The sequence below is a fragment of the Ovis aries genome, chromosome 1 (assembly GCF_016772045.2).
Source record: "Ovis aries strain OAR_USU_Benz2616 breed Rambouillet chromosome 1, ARS-UI_Ramb_v3.0, whole genome shotgun sequence".
NCBI classification, from domain to species: Eukaryota; Metazoa; Chordata; class Mammalia; order Artiodactyla; family Bovidae; genus Ovis; species Ovis aries.
Genome location: NC_056054.1, coordinates 166,752,750 through 166,774,814, shown reverse-complemented (window position 1 = coordinate 166,774,814; position 22,065 = coordinate 166,752,750). Strand labels below are relative to the sequence as shown.

General features: G+C 34.4%; 1 protein-coding gene across 23 annotated transcripts in view; it reads left to right on the top strand.

Annotated features, from left to right (window-relative positions):
- SENP7 (SUMO specific peptidase 7) overlaps nucleotides 1–22,065 on the top strand; it is a 164,341-nt gene that overhangs the window by 117,459 nt on the left and 24,817 nt on the right. For 14 of the 23 annotated variants that reach the window (XM_042232290.1, XM_060416902.1, XM_060416900.1 and 11 more), the window contains 7 exons: nucleotides 2,101–2,282; nucleotides 4,874–5,213; nucleotides 6,065–6,222; nucleotides 9,025–9,171; nucleotides 15,157–15,190; nucleotides 19,455–19,634; nucleotides 21,093–21,355. In XM_042232290.1, the coding sequence (XP_042088224.1) occupies nucleotides 2,101–2,282; nucleotides 4,874–5,213; nucleotides 6,065–6,222; nucleotides 9,025–9,171; nucleotides 15,157–15,190; nucleotides 19,455–19,634; nucleotides 21,093–21,355 (1,304 nt within the window). The remainder of the gene's footprint in view (nucleotides 1–2,100; nucleotides 2,283–4,873; nucleotides 5,214–6,064; nucleotides 6,223–9,024; nucleotides 9,172–15,156; nucleotides 15,191–19,454; nucleotides 19,635–21,092; nucleotides 21,356–22,065) is intronic. The other 9 variants (XM_060416974.1, XM_060416985.1, XM_060416983.1 and 6 more) reach the window with 1 other exon arrangement.

Below are 22,065 nucleotides of genomic sequence, written 5' to 3'. Positions count from 1 at the left end.
TTGATCACTTGGGAGTGGTTTATTTTTCTGGGGGAGAGAGTTAAGAGTGTTGTCTTTGGAATTTGGAAGACTGTTCATGGTTTGAGTTTTTGGCCTCAGTCCTGTCCCCATGCCTGCCTTTTAAGCAATGAAAAAGAAGTATTATGAATATTAGTCATTAGATGTTTATAAAGCTAGAGTAAGAGCAAGAGTAATTTGAATAGAAGGTGTGTAGTGTTGAATAAATGAAGTGGTCAGAACAGTCAGTGTTACATAGGTTTAAGTTTATGAATTCAAGGAAGCTGCTTTGGGACTTGCTTTGTGTGAATTCTAGCACCCTGGACATGCCAAATCCATAAATGCTGAAATCTCTTATATAAAATGGTATAATATCTGAGTTGGTACTCATATGATATAATTCCAAAAGCAAAAAAATTCAGGATAATCTTCAGTTAGTTAGGATAACCTTAGGTAGAACCTTTTGGAACATATTTTTGTATAGTACATATATTTGATAACTGAAATACTAAGCATGTTTGATAATACTTGAAATACATTTCATAATACTTTGTTGACTTTAAAAAGGTAGCACCTCCTTTTCTGTAGTAACATGTTAGTTACTCAGTCATGTCTGACTCTTTGCAACCCCATGGACTCTGCCAGGCTCCTCTGTCCTTGGAATTTTCCAGGCAAGAATGCTGGAGTATGTAGCCATTTCCTTCTCCAAGGGATCGCCCATCTCAGGGCTTGCACCCAGGTCTGCTGCATTGCAGGCAGATTCTTTACCATCTAAGCCAACCAGGGAAGCCCCTCCTTTTCTGTAGGGTAATAGATTTATTGGAGATTTAAAATGAAAGGTCTTGATTTTTTTTCAAAAAAGAAATAAACTGTGAAAGTAATTGATTGCCTTATGAACGGTTACATACCACAATTGTCTGCTGAGGAGAGATATTTTGGCTTCTTTTAAGAGAGCAGTGATCAGTACTCTGCTGTTTCAAATTATTGTCTCTTTTCAGTTACTAAATATATGTATTAAAACTTACATTTAAAAAAGAAAACCAGTGTCTAAGTTAGTTGTGATTTCTAAAATGACAGTGAATTTAAAAAGCATTTATATGCCCGCTGCTAGGCATACACACTGAGGAAACCAGAATTGAAAGAGACACATGTACCCCAATGTTCATCGCAGCACTGTTTATAATAGCCAGGACATGGAAACAATCTAGATGTCCATCAGCAGATGAATGGATAAGAAAGCTGTGGTACATATACACAATGGAGTATTACTCAGCCGTTAAAAAGAATACATTTGAATCAGTTCTGATGAGATGGATGAAACTGGAGCCAATTATACAGAGTGAAGTAAGCCAGAAAGAAAAACACCAATGCAGTATATTAACACATATATATGGAATTTAGAAAGATGGCAATGATGACCCTGTATGCAAGACAGCAAAAAAGACACAGATGTATAAAGCGGACTTTTGGACTCAGAGGGAGAGGGAGAGGGTGGGATGATTTGGGAGAATGAGACTGAAACATGTATACTTTCATGTAAGAATCGAATCACCAGTCTATGTTCAATGCAGGATACAGGATGCTTGGGGCTGGTGCACGGGGATGACCCAGAGAGATGTTATGGGGAGGGAGGTGGGAGGGGGGTTCATGTTTGGGAATGCATGTACACCCATGGTGGATTCATGTCAATGTATGGCAAAACCAATACAGTATTGTAAAGTAAAATAAAGTAAAAATAAAAATTTAAAAAAAAGCATTTAAGACACTAATTTTCAAAATTTTATTAAGACTTTTCTTTATCATAGTCAAATGCAATTATAGCAAAAGAAAAATATGGTATGGTTGCTTTGCTTTGGTTACTAATACTACCTTTTAATATATTTCCTTTATATCATATTTTTTGTACAATGAACATTTGCTTTGTGAATGCAGTTTAAAATGAGATGTGTCTTTATATTTATCCATGTTGGTATGCTTATTTAACAGTGGAGTTAAAAAAACTAGCTCTGAGAGTAGTATAGCAATTTTGATGATTTTCTTTGAGCTCTTCTGAAGAGGATCCTTTTTGTACTTTTTGGCCAAAACTGTCTCTTTTGTTTCTAGACCTCAGTAGTGGAAGTAGAGACTGTGACCATCTTGAAGAGGGGAGTGGAAACAAGGATGATACAAATTCTGTTTCAAGAATGGAACCCACTATGATTTCCAGGAAGAGAAAGAAAAGGCTTAGAAGTAATTTACCTGGTACTCATAATCCTACTTCTCTGTATAAGTCAGCAGAACAGACAGTAAGTAGAGGCATTTAGATGTCATATGAAATAATTTGTCCTATGATAAAAATGAATTGACTGTGACCAAATAATGTTCGATTAGCTTTCTGTTTTTATCCTCAGGCTTTTTTCTTTGCCTATTTTTTGATTCTGTTTATTTTTTTTTAATACTTTAAATGCAGCTTTACTTTTCTTGCAGTATACAGTTATGGGAACAAATTTCAAATACAGTCATCACTGAGTATCGACAGTGTGTTAGTTCCAGGACCTTGGATATACCAAATCCATAGATGCTTAAATTAAATCTCTTATATTAAGTGGTTTAATATTTGCATGTAATCTGCATCTTCCTGTACATTTTAAATCATCTCTGGACTGCTTGCAACTAATACATTGTAAATGTTATGTAAATGGATGTGAAAAAAAGTAAATGCCATGTAAATAGTGGCCTGTGTATGACAAATTCAAGTTTTGCCTTTTGTAAATCCCTAGAATTATTTTTCTGGAAATACTTTCCATTTGCAGTTGGTGGAACCCACAGTTGGTGGAACCTGCACATATAGAGGGCTAACTGTATTATGAACAAGTAAAAAAGTTTAAACTATTTCTCCTCTGATACCAGCCTTTACTTAGTGGTCTGTTGTATATCCTACAGAGCTATTTCTTCTCTCTGTCTTATTTTTAGCTACATAATTGTCATACTGTCTAGCCAGTTGCTTTTCACTTGTCTGTGAAATTATTACCAGACTATTTTATCAGTAGTAGTTTACTTCCAGTTTCTATAGACTTCTCTTTTTCCAGAGTTTAGGAAATCTGTTGGAGGAATTATAATACTTGATGCATATATTACTTAGTTTCAAAAACTTAGTATACAGTTAACAATAAAAGTGTAAGGAGATAGCTTTTTGTTTTTTGGAGATAGCTTTTTGAGCCCTTTGATTCACAAGGCATTTCAGGACTTTGCAGTGCCTTTCAGTTATAATTATAAACATGATTTAGATTTATATGGTAATAGAGATGTGAGACTTCAGCAATATGTGAACCGTGAACGTCCAGATATTCAAGCTGGTTTTAGAAAAGGCAGAGGAACCAGAGATCAAATTGCCAACATCCGCTGGATCATGGAAAAAGCAAGAGAGTTCCAGAAAAACATCTATTTCTGCTTTATTGACTATGCCAAAGCCTTTGACTGTGTGGATCACAATAAACTGTGGAAAATTCTAAAAGAGATAGGAACAACAGACTGGTTCCAAAGAGGAAAAGGAGTACATCAAGGCTGTATATTGTCACCCTGCTCATTTAGCTTATATGCAAAGTACATCATAGAAAACCCTGGACTGGAAGAAGCACAGCTGGAATCAAGATTGCTGGGAGAAATATCAAGAATCTCAGATATGCAGGTGACACGACACTTATGGCAGAAAGTGAAGAGGAACTCAAAAGCCTCTTGATGAAAGTGAAAGAGGAGTGAAAAAGTTGACTTAAAGCTCAACATTCAGAAAACAAAGATCATGGCATCTGGTCCCATCACTTCATGGGAAATAGATGGGGAAACAGTGGAAACAGTGTCAGACTTAATTTTTTTGGGCTCCAAAATCACTGCAGATGGTGACTGCAGCCATGAAATTAAAAGACACTTACTCCTTGGAACAAAGTTATGACCAACCTAGATAGTGTATTGAAAAACAGAGACATTACTTTGCCAACAAAGGTCTGTCTAGTCAAGGCTATGGTTTTTCCAGTGGTCATGTATGGATGTGAGAGTTGGACTGTGAAGAAAGCTGAGCACCAAAGAATTGATGTTTTTGAACTGTGGTGTTTGAGAAGACTCTTGAGAGTCCCTTGGACTGCAAGGAAATCCAACAAGTCCATCCTAAAGGAGATTAGTCCTGGGTGTTCATTGGAAGGACTGATGCTGAAGCTGAAACACCAATACTTTGGCCACCTCATGTGAAGAATCAACTCATTGGAAAAGACCCTGATGCTGGGAGGGATTGGGGTCAGGAGGAGAAGGGAATGACAGAGGATGAGATGGCTGGATGGCATCACTGACTCAATGAACATGTGTTTGAGTAGACTCCAGGAGTTGGTGATGGACAGGGGGGCCTGATGTGCTGCAGTCCATGGGGTCGCAAAGAGTCGGACATGACTGAGCAACTGAGCTGAGAGATATGAAGGCAGTGATGGATTTTCGTAATTTTTCATGTTGTTATCCTAAGTTTTTAATTTTTTTGCTCTTGTAACTAAAGTCACATAATGTCAAATAGCCTGTTTTGCAAAGTAAAGCTGTAAAAAATTTTTTTCTTATTTAAAGTTGACTTAGATTGTGGGAGGCTTCTGAACCACTTTTAAATATGGGTGTTTCCCCTTCCCATTCTTTTAAAAAATATTTAGGCATCTGATTGGATAGACCAAGCTTTGTATCTTTATATTAATACTTGAGAGACTTTTACAAGAGTAATGTAGTGTAATTGTGTAATTTTCTATTCCTATAATTATAGAAATGATGTAGTATTTTTACCTTTATAGGAATTTAAACTTAAAAAAGATTCTTCATGTTAGCTAAATTTGAAAAATGCTGATTTTCATATACATTTATTTATGTTCAGAAAGAGCAAGAAAATGACCCAGCAGTATTCACTGAGTTGGAAAAGTCAAGTGAAAACTATGATGAGGATCCAAAACTGTTTGAAGAAGTTACACATGAATCCATAGAAAGTGATTTTGGTCAACTACCCTCACTTTGTGGTCAGGAGTTGACTTTGAGTGCTTCTCCTCAAATGACCTCTGAATGTTCAACCATGGAAGCTTTTGAGAGCTCTATCTCCTCTGATACTGTGGGGAATTCTACTCTAGTTGTGAAGGATGAGAATGAATTGAACACAATAGAAAAACCTGTTTTAAGTGAACACAGTGAAGGGAATCCATCATTTATCTCTGCTGAACCAAGTAAGTAACATGAGGATAGTAAAAGCTATTAATTTTCTCTACTCTGTTTAGTTATTTGTTCTGTCAAAGAAATTTTGCTGAGGCACTGTGTTATTTATTACATCCGTGTATATTACCTTCAGGAAATATATTTAGGAATATATTACCTTCAGGGAAAAAAAGACTTGGGGTTTTGGGATGTCATTAATTTTGTAGTATTGATTTATGTAAGGAATGGAGTACTTGGAAGCAGAAGTAATTTTTTTTTTTATTAGTGTACTCATCAGTATCTCATCAGTAGTTTTTTTTTTTTTTTTTGCACAAATCTTTAAGGGCCGTTATTGTCATTTTGATTGATTAAGCTGAAGTACAGAGAGTTTAAGTGCTATTTATTTATTGTCATTAATTTTGATTTTAATATTCAAGTATTTGATACAGTCACACGGTACAGAAAAGGTTCTAAAGGATATTTAGTGACTAGTCTCCCACATTTTTTCCTAGCCATCCATTTCCTCCTCCTAGAAGAAACTAATGTAACAAGACTTAAAGTACAATTTAGAATGATGGCGTTAATATATTATTAGAACTAGAATCTGTTCCTAAGTTCTCCTAATGGCTTTATCTATTTTAAAATACCTTCTTCCTCCAGAGAGTAAGGTTGCAGATAACTGCCAAGTAATAGCACTGATGTGAAAACATCGCATGCAACTAGCATAAATCAGATAATGAATGATGGGCTACTTTCTAAAATGAATAAAGTTAGATTATGCAGTTCTGTGGAATTATTAACGATACATTGAGTGAATTAGAAAATTCTCTTTTTATATGTGATTATTGTGACACATTTAAAAAAATACATTTTTCCATTTTAGTTGTTGTTTCTAGTGATGAAGAAGGACCCACTGAACATAAAAGTTCAGAAATTCTTAAATTACAGCCTAAGCAGGATGATGCCATTTCTCATGAAAGTGAGAGTACTTCTGAACCAGTAGTGTCAGAACTACCATTGATTACTTGTGAGTCTGTACAGGTAATTTATTTCTGTCTTCTCACAGATTAACAGTGAAATATACACTATTGGCTAATGACTTTTTTTTTGTTTCATCAAACAGAATATTATGTAAAAATTGCCTATTTCTTAGTTTGAATTCTGAGACAACTTTTTTGTTAGTTTGAGGGAAGCATATAATTGTCTTTATTTTGAAGTGAAAGGCTTAATATCAGTTTTCTTTTGGTCATTTTTATTTTTTCAGTCTAAATATTCCGACTCAAATATTCTCTTTTTGGGTTCTCATTGGACGTTTAAGTACTTTATCAAAATATTTTCTAGAATGAAATGGTTTCTGGAATTTGTGTAGTTTTGTAGTACAAGGGCTACTTGGAATTGTTCCTTTTCCTCACATGCTATTAAAAAAGCGTGATGTAGAGGAAAGAACCTGACTTCTTGAGCTATACAGAGCTGTGTTCAGATCTTGGATCTGCCATTTGGACAAGTCCCTTAACTTCTTTAAGTCTGTTTCCTTATATACTAAATAAGAGTGATAACACCTATTTCTCAAGATTATTTTGAGTATTAAATGAAACAACATATGAAAGCATTTAGAAAAAAGTGTCACAAGCCTATCAGTTTGATAAGTCCTTTGTCTCTTCCTTCTTACAGAAGTGGAAGTGTGTGTTGGTTTAATGTCAGCCAGTGGTGTTTTTGACATACGTCTTAGAAGAGTATAGCTCTAAAGTAAGGTTCAAGTTATTTATTGTCAGTATTCATTCATATTATCAGCTTCTGATTTTCCTGTTTTAAAGAAATGATTCTCAGTCACTACCAGTGCAGAATTATGGTTAATTTATGTTAGTTGTTTTTGAATAATGCAAAGGCTGTTATTCTGTAGAATGTGATGAAGAATTTGGTCAGTTCAATGAAAACAGTCTGATAGACTGATTATTGTTTCATGGGTGTTTCTGTTGCATTTGTTACTTCATACAGAAATCACCCCAGCAGTTGTATTCTGAATTTTTGTTAAAATGTAGCAATTGTTCCCCATCTGGTCCAGCAGCCTACTTGATAGCATAGCTGTATTTGTAATTAAAACAGTGTTGATAATGCGTTCAAAATTCTAAATGAATTGCAATTCCCTTGGCAGCATGTAAATTGACAGTGCAGTATGAAATGATCATGTTAAAGGAAAATTACATCCCTTGTAGAGCTGACAACATATGATCACAGCCAAGCAGCAAATAACAGAGATCTACCAAGATCTGTAAGGCAGAATATACTTCTGCACCCTTCCTTGTTTCCAGTTTTAAATGAAGTTGTTAGAAACATGGATTGACTATTTTTAAAAGCCAGCTAGTCTTTACCAATTGTGAGACCTAATAAGGATTTTTTTATAACTGCTCTTCTCCATTTATCACTTAAAATACACAGTTATTTGACTAATTAGAACCATCTGTAGTTGATTAGATTCCCTCTTTTTTGCTTAAGGGATAATAAGAGTACAGTAAACAATAAAAGGTGAGAATGATAAAAAAAAATTCTGTTAAGCAGATAAATGACATTGTGAGCTGGATTAAAAATAATGAGTAGAGTGCATGTTTGAGGTGAAGATTAAGCAACATTTTCTAGAGGTAGGAGAGTGAATACTCATGCATAATTGCTCTGCTGCTGCTGCTAAGTTGCTTGAGTCATGTCTTACTCTGTGTGACCCCATAGACAGCAGCCCACCAGGCTCCCCCGTCCCTGGGATTCTCCAGGCAAGAATACTAGAGTGGGTTGCCATTTCCTTCTCCAATGCATGAAAGTGAAAAGTGAAAGTGAAGTCGCTCAGTCGTATCTGACTCTTTGCGACCCCGTGGACTGTAGCCTACCAGGCTCCTCCGTCCATGGGATTTTCCAGGCAAGAGTACTAGAGTGGGTTGCCACTGCCTTCTCTGATAATTGCTCTACTAGTGGTTTATTTGGTCATTAGTAATGTTAAGGTTAAAGAGGCATAATGTGTAACAGCTACGCAAATATGGAGTTGAAAAAGTCATCTGAAAGCATTGTAGAACTCAGAAGAGATCGTGGAAAATTGCTGCTGTTGGTACTGCCTGGTCGTCCATTATAACTTAAAAGCAGAGTTGTGAATTTTTTGAGCAGAAGTGGAATGATTTTTGAGATTTTTGAGACATAGTGCACATTGTAAATCGTATAGATTTGATGTATCAGCGTTTCTTAGGCAGTTATATCCTTTCTTGTGCACTAAGAATGCAGTAGCTAAGAGCATCATCTTGGTTTATAGAAGCAATTTTATATGCTTGAAATATCCCTTGACCTGCAGATAGAAAGGTGATTTGTCTTAGTTTTGCTTCTTACTAGCAGTGTTATCTTAAGCAAGTCACTTAACCAGTCCAAACATCTATCAGCTCTACTTATGAAATGCATAAAGAAAAAAATAACTTGCCCTATGGGGTTGTTGTGGTGACTAGAAGAGATAGTTAAAAACTCATGTTAAACTAAACATTATATAAATCTTAATTTATTTTTATTGAGTTATAAATAAAGCCCATTAGGGAATACTGAATTTGAAATCATGAATTTGATACAGAGAAGGATGTATTTCTGCATTGTAGGCCCTATGGAATTAATTTAGGATTCAACTAGAGTAATTTTATCAAAGTATATCATACTTTTTAAGGGAAAAATCTAGATAACTATTTCTTGGTAGTAAAAACAGTGTGAAATCCTTCACAAACTCATTAATGATAATTTAAAGAAGTATATGACTTAAAAATCATTGTCAACATTTATATAATACTTAGCATTACATGCATTTTATAATTTTTTCATTGTTAGACTTCATCTGAATTATGTTCATATAGTCCTGTCATGGAAAACATGTCCTGTCTTATACCTAAGAATGAGATGGATCTACAACTGGATTTTGTATTTACTTCTGTTTATATTGGTAAAATAAAAGGAGCTTCTAAAGGTTGTGTTACAGTAAGTATATATATTTTTTCTTTAGTTTTGCTTCTTGGGCAAGCTCAATTTTCATATTGCCTCTTTAGTGCAAATGAAAATAGAATTGATATTAGTTTATATAGGGCATTTTGAATATGTTATTATATCTGTTTTGAAACATGTCGTTAAATAGGAAATCTTGAAACCATAGAGGAATGCCCTAAAATCATGTCTCTAATCTGACTACTCTAATGAAGATTATGTATGAAAAGAATCATGTGCAGCACTGATTTGCTTTGGGTTCTAACACTTAGTTACTTGATGGTAAAGTAAATATTTCTTTGGAGTGTAATTAATAGCAAAAAGAGTGAATCTTATTAATTTAAATTATTATGAACTGAGTGTAAATTATTGTAAATTTGGAAAACTTAGCAGTGACCACAGGACTAGAAAAGGTCATTTTTCATTCCAATCCCAAAGAAGGGTAATGCCAAAAATTATTCAAGTTACTGTACAATTGCTTTAATTTTACATACCAGCAAAGCAATGCTCAAAATCCTCCAAGCTAGGCTTCAACAGTGTGTGAACTGAGAACTTCCAGATGTTCAAGCTGGATTTAGAAAAGGCAGAGGAGCCAGAGATCAAATTGCCAACATCTGTTGGATCATAGAAAAAGCAAAAGAACTCCAGAGAAACATCGACTTCTGCTTTATTGACAATGCTAAAGCCTTTGACTATGTGGATCACAACAAACTGCGGAAAATTCTTAAGGAGATGGAAATACCAGACCACCTGACCTGCCTCCCTAGAAATCTGTACGCAGGTCAAGAAGCAACAGTTAGAACCGAACATGGAACAACAGACTGGTTCCAAATAGGGAAAGGAGTATGTCAAGGCTGTATGTTATCACCCTGCTCATTTAACTTATATGCAGAGTGCTGTGCTTGGTTGCTCAGTTGTGTCTGACTCTTTGCGACCCCATGGACTGCAGCCCTCCAGGCTCTCCAGCGAAATACTGGCTGGATGAAGCAAGAATCTTCTGGATTCAAGCTGCTGGAATCAAAATTGGAATCAAGATTGCTGTGAGAAGTATCAATAACCTCAGATATGCAGATAGTACCACCCTTATGGCAGAAAGTGAAGAGGAATTAAAGAGCCTCTTGATGAAGGTGAAAGAGGATAGGGAAAGAGCTGGTTTAAAATTCAGCCTTAAAAAAACTAAGATCCTGGCATCTGGTCCCATCACTTCATGGCAAGTAGATGGGGAAACAATGGAAACAGTGACAGACTTTATTTTATTGGGCTCCAAAATCACTGCAGATGGTGATTGCAGCCATGAAATAGAAAGACGCTTGCTCCTTGGAAGAAAAGCTATGACAAACCTAGACAGCATATTAAAAACCAGACATTGCTTTGTCAACAAAGGTCCACATAGTCAAAACTATGGTTTTTCCAGTAGTCACATATGGATTTGAGTGCTGAAGGCTGAGTGCTAAAGAACAGATGCTTGTGAACTGTGGTATTGGAGGACTCTTGAGAGTCCCTTGGACTGCAAGAAGATCAAACCAGTTAATTCTAAAGGAAATCAATCCTGAATATTCATTGGAAGGATTGGTGCTGAAGCTGACGCTTCAGTACTTTGGCCCCCTGATGCAAAGAATTGACTCATTAGAAAAGACCCTAATGCTGGGAAAGATTGAAGACAGGAGGAGAAGGGGATGACAGAGGAAGAGATGGTTGGATGGCATCACCAACTCAATGGACATGAGTTTGAGTAAGCTCTGGGAGATGGAGAGGAAAGCATGCACATTGAAGTCTGTGGGGTCGCAGAGTCGGACTGCTGAGTGTCTGAACAGCATCAGAGTTCTCCAAATTCCTAAACTTGTTTACTTTAAGGATATCCAGGAATAGTTCCTCTTATTTTTCCACTTTCTTTTCAATATTAATGCTTCACATTTTATATATGAAAGCCATACTGGATTTTGCTCAGTTCTCTCTATTTTCTCACTACTTTTTTTCTGCCTGTTAAAATATTTTAAGGCTTATCTGAAATACTTCCTCTTCTGGAAAACCTTTCCTGATTTCTTCTTCTTAGCCAGAATTAACTTCTCCTTTTACTTTGTACTTACAGCACTTTATTTGTACATCTGTTGTACGATTTATTCTTTGTGTTTTTATTTGTATTCTTGCCTAGATCTTTCTATTAGAGTTTAAGCATCTTGTGATAAAGAAACATATTTTGCTCCCTTTTATACTTTACATAAATGGCTCACACTTAAATAGGTACTTATAAAAATTAGTTGAATTGACTATATCAAATTATAATTCAAGTATTTTCCTAGAAGACTTAGCAATATTTCACTGTCTTATAGATAGGGCAGGGAATATAAAAATGTTAAAGACATGATCTCTGCTTTCCTCTTGCTGGAGCAGTTAGGGAAGATGTCACAGAGAGGACAGCATATTAAATCAAATGAAGTATGAGTAGATGTTTACTTGGTGACCATGTACCGTGTACTCTGTTATCCCAACAGAGTAACCATGTACAAATTCTGGGAAGTACCCATAATGGTAGCTTATGTTATAGTTAAAATTGCTTTGATTGAAAACATCACAGCAATTCTGTTTAAAATGTATCTTCTCTGATCACTAATTTTCAGGTATTAATGCTTTTGTTATGCCTAGGATGATTTTTAAAATTACTTTAAGAAATTTTGTTCACTTTTTCTTAATTTTTCCCCTTACTTTTTAGCTTTTTCATTTAAAATCCAGGTTTGACCAGTTTTTTCTGTAGAGTTCTTTGTAATGGCCAAAAAATTGGGTAACCTAAATATGTTATAGTAACTGATTAGCTAAGGAAGGAAAATTTAACATAAATATTCCTCAGTGGGTTTTCATTAATTAATGTATTAATTATGCTATTATACACTCAGGTAGACTTGTTATGAGCAAAAACCAAAACCAAACAAAAAACTACAAATAAATAAAGTGAAAATCGCCCAGTCGTGTCCGATTCTCTGCCACCCCATGGACTGAACAGTCCATGGAGTTTTATAGGCCAGAATACTGTAGTGGGCAGCCTTTCCTTTCTCCAGGGAATCTTTCCAACCCAGGGATCAAACCCAGGTCTCTTGCCTTGCAGGTAGATCTTTACCAGCTGAGCCACCAGGGAAGCCCACAAATGAATAAAGGAACAATTTGAAGAACACCTGTAATCTTGCTTATCCAGAGACAATTACTATTAACTCTACATCATTCTGTATTCTTGATATTAACTGTATATATTTAAAACCAAAGGATGTAGCATTATATATTGTTGTTTAACTGACTCTTTTGTGACCCCATGGACTGTAGCCTGCCAGACTCCTCTGCCCATGGGATTTCGCAGGGAAGAATACTGGAGTGGGTTGCTGTTTCCTTCTCTAGGGAGTCTTCCTGACTCAGGGGCTGAACTTGCATCTCCTGCACTGGCAGGCAGATTCTTTACCACTGTGCCACCAGAGCAGTCCATTTCTGCATACTGTTTTCTAACTTACCATAATCACATTAAATTAATTCACCTACCTATTTTGGAATAATTGGATTGTTCTGAATTCCTGACTGTTGGACATTGCAGTTGTCCCCAGTATTTTGCTATTACAAGTAATATAGGACTGCAGATATTCAATAAGATGTCATAAAGCAGGTCTTAAAAATTTGTCTCATGTCTATTGGAATGCAGACTTTAATTAAAACAAAAAATCTTAAATGTCTGACTATAGGAATGTGGTTTAGTAAATTAAAGTAAATATATGCAGGTAAAATATATGTGTGTGAAGAAAGGTTGAGAGGTATTCTTCAAAAATTAAAACAGTTATGTTACTATGGAGGCATTGTAAGAAGTTTTAAGGTTGAAAAATATAATGACTAACATAAAACAGGAAAAGGGTAAAAGTCTTAAAAATTTCAAGCTTTTCAAAAGACTTAATATATATTCTTGTTCAGAGTTTATCATACTCTATGTAACTTATAAGGTAAAGAACATCTAATTTTTTGGGAGGGGATAGTATATTAGAGAATTAAACTTAGTCATTTTCCAGATCTTTAATGAGTATCTGCTGTGTATTGTTATGGACACTGGAGATATTGTTCTCTGTCATGACAGTTACAGTTGAGCTGCACTAGAGAAATACCTGTAGTGGGAAACTCTTCTATAAGTTAGACCCATTATTTTAGAGTGGTACATTGTAAGTTATTATTGCCTACCCCCCCCCTTTTTTTTAGTGTTGAGAATGCTGCAGTAGAGGATGCTGTACATTTAATTTTTTTAGATCTTAACTTTGTTAATAATAGGAAAAATGTTTATTAAGTATATATTAAAAAAAACTGTACTGGCTGTTGTTAGAAGTTATAAGAAATCTCTTATGTTCAGCTTTATATTTAAGTTTAAATAGACATGGTATGATTTCTTGGAACTTGGGATTACCTTATTGCCACAAAAACATCTTTCTGATTTCTTAACTAGGGATTCAGTTTTTTGCTGCATACAGGGCTTTGGCTTTGGGAAAGTTGCATGTTGACTTAGTTATTGAAAAAGGCAAAATGAGTATGTAATTCTTGCCAAGCTGAAAGTTTTGATAGGACAAGGTTGCTTATGGTGGGAGAATGAAACAATAATGTAGAAAGCAGCAGCCAGATATATAGATGCACTACTTCTAATTCATAATTTCATAGTAATGACTGTAAAATCTTAATAGCAAACTCCTCTTATATTCATTTTCTATATCTCATTATTTACATTTGCTAAGATATATTTTATGAGATTAACGACCCAGAGAAACATGTCAGAAAGAATTTAGCAAGGGGTGTATACATGAAATACACAGCAGTTACATTAAAGTGACATAGTAATAAGATGTATTTGACTAAATCAGACTAGATAACATACTGAATCAGATGCTAGAGTCTAATGATAATAGCTCCTCTTGATTAAGGTTTTGACCTAAAGCTGAGAGGTTCAGTAAGTTGTCTAAGTTTACTTGCTTATTGTTTATAAAAAAGTAGTAGGGATAAGAGAGGCAACATTTGAACCCTGTTTGTCCTCTTGCTCAAATTTTGCTTTAGCAGCTAACTTACACAATGAAATGTGAGTTTTATATTTGGGAAACTACAGCATGAAAAAAATTTTTAATTAGGAAAGAAAAAAAAGAGTCATAGTAAACCTGTGGTTTCACCAAACATTGTTTGCTACTTATTTGGAACTTTGTTGGTAGTTAATTTAGGTACCCATGTACCAAGACCATTTTAAATTTTGTTTTCTGCTCACAGACTATATTCCTGTTTTGGTCAACAGTTTCATAAATGTATTGATCAAAAGGGAAACCTAACCAAGTAACAAATCCATAGGCATGAATTAATTTGACAAACTTGAAGGGACCTCTATTTTAGATGGTACATGTAAAATTTAGGTGCTCCACAACTCTTAAAAGTTTATTATAAAATCAACAGTTAAGGAGATCATATATATATAAAAGATACCTAGAGAAAATGTAGTGTCTTGGCACAGATGTAGTGGAATGAGCAGGAACCTTGCTGAATCCTCAGTCAGAAGGAAATTTGTAACATGAAACAAAGAAAAATGAATGCTGGGAATGTCAGCAAAGATAAGAATCAAATTCTGCTTTGTAGTTAATTAACTGAAATCACTGATACTCTGAGGTCTCTTGGCAGTTCTTTTGGACTTTATCTTATTTCTTCCTTAAATATTCTGGAAACATTTTGAAAATATATTACGTATAGTCTTACTGGTTTTATAAATGAGCATATTGAGAATTAAATTCCTTGCACAGGGTTCTTAAACTTCTGTAAAACTAAGTCTTTACAGTGAAATATCTTCTTAGTTTATTGATGAAAAGATTTATGACTTTTAGTACATAGACTTTGATTGCCTACTTGTGGTTTAAAGAAGAAAATTTTTTTGAAAAATTTGAATAGTAACACATTTCAAGTGGTAACTCCTGTTTTGCTTTTTTGTTTTTTCTTTAGTTCACAACAAAGTATATTAAGATCCCATTTCAAGGTAAGCTATCATTGTCTTATGACCTCTTTTCACTGTAATTTTGAGTATAAAATAACTGGTCAGCAAAAATTCTGAAGTATTTCTGCAGCTAGTTTTTCATACTTCTTTCCACTATAGAATTTGCATAAATGTAAGATTAATAATGTGTTTCAACCTAACACTATTTTAGTAGTTTCCAATGGAGTTAAAATATTTTGTAACACTTAAAATGGTATATTATTTTAATGACTTCAAGTAATATTAAGGGATAAGAAAAATAGTTTTTATAGTGAGAGTTTTGATATATAAAAATGGATGAAAATAGAAACTGTAAGTAAAGAATGAAGAGAAATTTTAGTGTTGCACACAACCATGTAAATGGCTTTGCATAGGGATTAAGAGAGAGCATTTATACCATTTGTTATCTAATGAATTAGATAAAGTACCTGTGGATTAGAAAAAGTGGATAAAGTACACTTTATCTAATGGATTGGATAAAGTACAAAGTGGATTAGAAAATGTACCTGTAATCTGTGGAGACTGAGGTTTCTCATTCTCTTCCCAAATAAAAACCTTTCAGAATAACCAACACTAAGAGAACAAATAATAAGCAACAGAGAACAGTCTCTTTAGAGAATGAATTATGAAAAGAATGAGCAAGAAAAATATATACAGATAGCACTTCAGAAATGAACTAGGGAAGAAGAAACCTTCCCCAGACTGAAGATGAGATTGAAGTAACTTTAGTTGGACTCCACCATGTACAGAATCCACAACTATGTGTTATAATAATACATTTAATGATTAGGAAGCTACTATAAGTAGTAAGAATGTATAAGGCATATGTAATATATTAGAATATGTATATGTGTGTGTATATGTGTGTATACACACACACCCCCTGATATTTTTAATTAGGAAATTTTAATAAGTTATTCTGGAACAATATAACATTAGCTATTTAGAAGAAACAAAGACCTGTGGTTCAAAAGAAAATTTCATAAAAGATAGTGCTATAATCTATGGATAAAGATCTGTGCAACAGAGCTACCTCTCAAATTCTTTCTTGAAAATAAAGATATAAATGACATGCAACATATTAATTTCAGGTGTACAGCATGGGAAAAAATATTTGAAAATCATATATTTGATAAAGGGTTCATATCCAAAATATATAAAGAATGCATAGAGTTCAACATCAATGAAACAAACAACCTGATTAAAAAATAGGCAGAGGACCTGAACAGACATTTTTCCAAAGAAAACATACAGATACATGAAAAGATACTCAACATCACTGATTGTCAGTGTGAAATGCAAATCCAAACCACAGCAAGATACCCCTCATGCTGGTCAGAATGGCCATCATCAAAATGACAGCAAATAACAAGTGTTGGAAAGTGTTAGTTGCTCGTCATGTTTGATTCTTTTTTTGCAACCCCATGGACTGTAGCTTGCCAAGCTCCTCTGTCCATGAGATTCTCTAGTCAAGAATACTGGAGTGGGTTGCCATTCCCTTCTCCAGGGGATCTTCCTGACCCAGGGATCAGACCTGAGTATCCTGCATTACAAGCAGATTCTTTACCATTTGAGCCACTTAGGGAAGCCAAGTGTTGAAAAGGATGCAGAAAAAAAGGAAACCCTCTTGCACTGTTGGCATACATTCAGAATGTAAATTGATGCAGCCACTATGGAAAATAGTATGGAGGTTGGTCAAAAAATTAAAAATAGAACTGTGTGACCCAGAAATTTCACTTCAGGATATTTACTCTAAGAAAACAAACCACTATTTTGAAAAAGCACATGCACCCCCAGTATTCACTGCAGCATTCTTTATTCACAGTAGCCAAGCAAACATATGTGGAAGCAACAACCTAAGTGTCTATTGATAGATGAATGGGTAAAGAATTACCCAATATTACTCAACCATTGTAAAATGAAATCTTGCCATTTGTGACAACATAGGTGGATCTAGTGGGTACTATGCTTAGCAAATGAGGCAGACAAAAACAAATACTGTATGATCTCACTTGTATGTGGAATCTAAAAATAAAACAAAAGGGAAGCTGACTCATATATAAAGAGAACAAGCAGCTAGTTGCCAGAGAGGAGGGTGATGGGGAGCTGGGCAAAATTAAGTGAATAAGGCAAAGTAAATTTATTTAAAATAAATAAGCCCCAGAAATATAATCTCCAATATAAGGAATATGGTCAGTAATATTATAATAACTTCATAGGGAGACAGATGGTTATTAAACTTATTATGGTAATCATTTCATAACATATGCAAATATCAAATCATTATGTTATAACCTGAAACTAACATTATATTAGTCAACTATATTTCAATTAAAAAAAAAAAGACATACAAAAAAAAAAAAAAGAGCCAGTAAGTAGTAAAAGAAGAGGGGAGGTAGGTTAGAATAAGACATGACAGGATAGGAAGAGAGCAAGTCAGGCAGGCATGCATATGGACAGCACAGAAGAGAAATAGAAATTCAGAAAGGGAACAAGGGAAAAAACCTGAAGAAATGGAATAACGGAAAAAAAGAATAGCAGAAGGAAGGAGGAAATATGAAAGAAATAAAGGAAAAATGAATAGAATGGCTATATTGGGAAACATTAAGATGACAAGTTAATGAGTATTTGAATGCTTATTGTAAGATCCTTTTCAAACTTTAACGTTCATCTGGATTACCTGTTTATTTTTTGTTTATTTTTCTGTAAGTGTTGATTTTGATTCCATATATCCAGTGTGGAGCCTGAATTCTGTATTTCCAATTGCCTCCAGGCTGATGACAGTGTTGCAAGCTGAGGATGTTGCATTTTGAGTAGCATTGTGCCAGGAAAAAACAGGGGGAGGAATAGTAAGAGATTTATTTCAGATAGGTAGCAATCTTGGGTTTGTACTTAACTGATGTTTGTATTCCTAGTTTAGCTACTTGTTTTCTCACAGTTGGACCAGATGACCTCAGGACTTCTTTACACCAGTTTTGTATGTTTCTTTGCATTAAAAAATAAGGTCCTTTGAGGAGATTCTTTTCACTAAATGAAAGAGAGAAAGTGTTAATTCAGAGTGATTACCTCGAAATTTTGAGAAGTAAAACCTCGAAAAATTTTAAGAGATTTCATCCTAGAAATTCCCTGGTTGCTTCGTAGTTAGGATTCTGGGCTTTTACTGCCATTCAGTTCAGTTCAGTTCAGTTCAGTCGTGTCTGACTCTTTGCAACCCCATGGACTGCAGCGTGCCCGGCTTCCCTGTTGATCACCAACTCCCGAAGCTTGCTCACTCATGTCCATTGAGTCAGTGATGCCATCCAATCAACTCTTCCTCTGTCGTCCCCTTCTCCTTCTGCCTTCAATCTTTCCTGGCATTAGGGTCTTTTCCAGTGAGTCAGTTCTTTGCATCAGGTGGCCAAATGATTGGAGCTTCAGCTTCAGCCCTTCCAATGAATATTCAGGACTGATTTCCTTTAGGATTGACTGGTTTGATCTCCTTGTAGTCCAAGGGTTCTCAAGAGTCTTCTCTAACACCATAGTTCTTTGGTGCTCAGCTTTCTTTATTGTCCAACTCTTACATCCATACATGACTACTGGAAAAACCATGGTTTTGACTACACAGACTTTTGTTGGCAAAGTAATGTCTCTGCTTTTTAAAATGCTGTCTAGGTTGGTTATAGCTTTTCTTCCAAGGAGCAAGCGTCTTTTAATTTCTTAATTAAATTTTTTAATTAAAAGTAATTTAATTTACTGCCATAGTCCAGGTTTAATCCCTGGTGGGGGAATTGAGATCCTGCAAACTACAGTGCCTCCAAAAGACAATTATCCTAGACCCTTCAGAAGCTCATATTACTCTTGACAATCTTTGGATAAATGTTCTAGGAGAAGGAAAATAGGCGTTAAGTGGCTTATGATAGCATTTGGAATCTTGGTTGATAGTATTGACCAAAATAGGATTGTATAATTTTCTTAGTTACACTGTGCTTAGTTTACTGCATCGGTAATTTAGTCTGAGATCATATAGTGGTGAGAGGCTAACTTCTACTTTTTATTACCACTTAATAATTATTTGGCCCTTTCTAATCTATATGATCTTTTTTACTCTAATAATAGTATTTAGGTATTTCAGCCAAGTTTCCTGAAATGTGCTATAAATAATATTTTTGAAAAATTTTTCATGCAATTCTTTTTTGAAAAATATACTGCTAAAGAAGAGTCATACAGTGCATGTGTTGTATTCCTAAATAGATTAATTTATTACCTTGTTATCTTTTACTTGTTTCAGTGTCTGTGCATGAGATTTCATTGCTAGTGGATACCACACATTTAAAGAGGTTTGGGTTATGGAAAAATAAAGATGATGATCACAGTAAAAGAAGTCATGCTATCCTCTTTCTTTGGGTCTCCTCAAATTATCTTCAAGAGATTCAGACCCAACTAGAAAATTCTATATTAAGCCAGCAATGTGAGTATAAAAAGATTTCTTCTAAATGTCAAGATTATCTGAGAACTCCTATAAAATAATTTTCCTCTAAAATAATTTAGTAGAATGTAATTATTTCATTGAGTTGAAATTAAGTTCACTGAATTAAAAATAATTTATCCCTTGATATTATTTAAGATAAATTACTTTATTCATAATTTCTCCTTATAATTTTACTCAACCAATTAAAATTATCTTCTAAAATAAAAGGAGTACCTTACCTTTTAGTCAGTTGACATCCTTGGCTGCCTGTCGTAAGAGTTCTTGCCCTTATTTCATAATGAACTATGACAGAACTAATCAGTGGCAAGGTTAAATACAATACAGAAGTCTTTATCTTCAAGATTTTCTTTAGTTTCTAAAAAAGAAAACTTGGTATACTTACTTATGTATCATTTTTCTAAGACTGGATTGAATACTTTTTCCAATGTTCCTGTAACACTTATCTATCGGTATATAGGTGTCTTGAAATATTTTCCAACTTTGTTTAGTTTCCAACTCCTAAGGAGTCTGGTTTAGAATCAGTTAAATCAGATTAGTAAATTTCTTTCTTATCTCTTTAATCTCTCTACCTTTTCCCCTCCTACTGCCTTGCATATTAAAGATGTTAAGTAATGATCTAAATTTTAAATCTTTAAAATTCCTTATTTTGTTATCCTGATTGCTTCCCAATTAATTTGGGAAATTTATGATCAAATAGCAGAGGAGTTAGGAAAATGCTCAAGCCATTTATAATCATTGTGGGAGGTGAGAATGTCATTTGAAACCACTGTTGAAATGACTGATGAAAGAAGATGATTCTGAAGGAAGTGTTGGAATGAAAATTTTAATGAGCAGATTTGCTATATGGAGGAAGGCTAGAGAAAAATAATTTAGTCATCATTTACTTATTCATGCACTCATTAACAAATATTTTTAAAATTAATTTTTATTTTAACTGGAGGATAATTGTTTTATAATATAATGTTTTTTTCTGCCGTACAACAATGTGAACCAGCCATAAGTATACACATATCTCCTTCCTCTTGGTCTTCCTTACCACCCCCGCAACCCACCCCTCTAGATCATCACAGAGCACCAGGCTGAGCTCCCTATGCTATATAGCAGCTTTCTACTGGCTGTCTGTTTTATATATAATGTATATATTTCAATCATTAACAAATATTTACTCACATCTAATAAATGCCAGGTACTGGAGATACAGTACCATTGTGGAGTTTGTATTCTAATGCAGTAGGAGTCTAAAATTGTGAGTTTTGGTTCTAGGTTACTAATGGGTTGTCTGGGAATTTAATTTGCCTGGGTTATTAACTAACATGCAAAATAGTTTGTTGAGCTGTATACCATCCTTACTGTTACTAATAATCAAATTATTTTAATTTTAATCGCCTTGCAAAATAATACTACTGATAAAAACCGATTTCTTTTTTTCTTTCATAGCAAAATCGACTGAATTCATTTTCCTTGAGCTACACAGTTCTATTTCACAGAGAGAAGAATTGAAATTGAAAGACATTATGACAGAAATAAGTACAACCAATGGAGAATTAGAGCTTTCTTATCCATTGTCTTGGGTTCAGGCACTTCCTTTATTTCAGAACCTGTCTTCCAAAGAAAGTTCTTTTATTGATTATTACTGTGCTTCAACTTGTTCTTTCCCTGCTGCTACTACTGAAGAAATGAAGATGAAATCAGTGTCTCAGGTTAGCATGTGATTAATGTAATTAGTGAGGGGGAGGGAAGCAGTTGGATAAAAATTCTTTCATTGAAATTAGCATGATTTTAGAATGCTATGCTTTGTCAAAGGTCACAGGAACCAACCTAAAGGAATTCCCAGTGCCAAAGCTAGAAACAGATCAACAAAATCAGTAATGATAGCGTGCGATTATTACTAGAGAATCAGATATATATCCTTTATGTGTATTGATACATGTGATTAACTGAACGGATGAATGAAAACACAAATAATAAAAGGTGGGCAAGGGACAATTTTTTCTTAGAAAAATATTTCAATTAAAAAATGTAAAAGGAACAAGAGAAATATAAAACCACCACTAAAAAAAATCATAGTTATGATTGTTGCAGGTAAGATCCATGGAGAGATGCTAAATTTAATGTATGAAAACTTAAAGTAGGTCAGGATCTGTGCATAATCTTAGTGTCTCACCTTAAATACTAATTACAAAAAAGAAGTAACTTTTTTTCTTCACTACAGTAACTTTACAGTGGAGAAACGTCACAGACATCACTTTAGCCCAAGTGATCAAAGTTAACATTACCAGTAATAAAATATATTGACATAACGTACCTGTCACATCATGCATGGAGAAGGGTATATCACTTCTATATTGTTTTTCTCAATATTTTATAACCTCAGTCTAATCATGAGAAAAATCAAACAAGCCCAGTTATA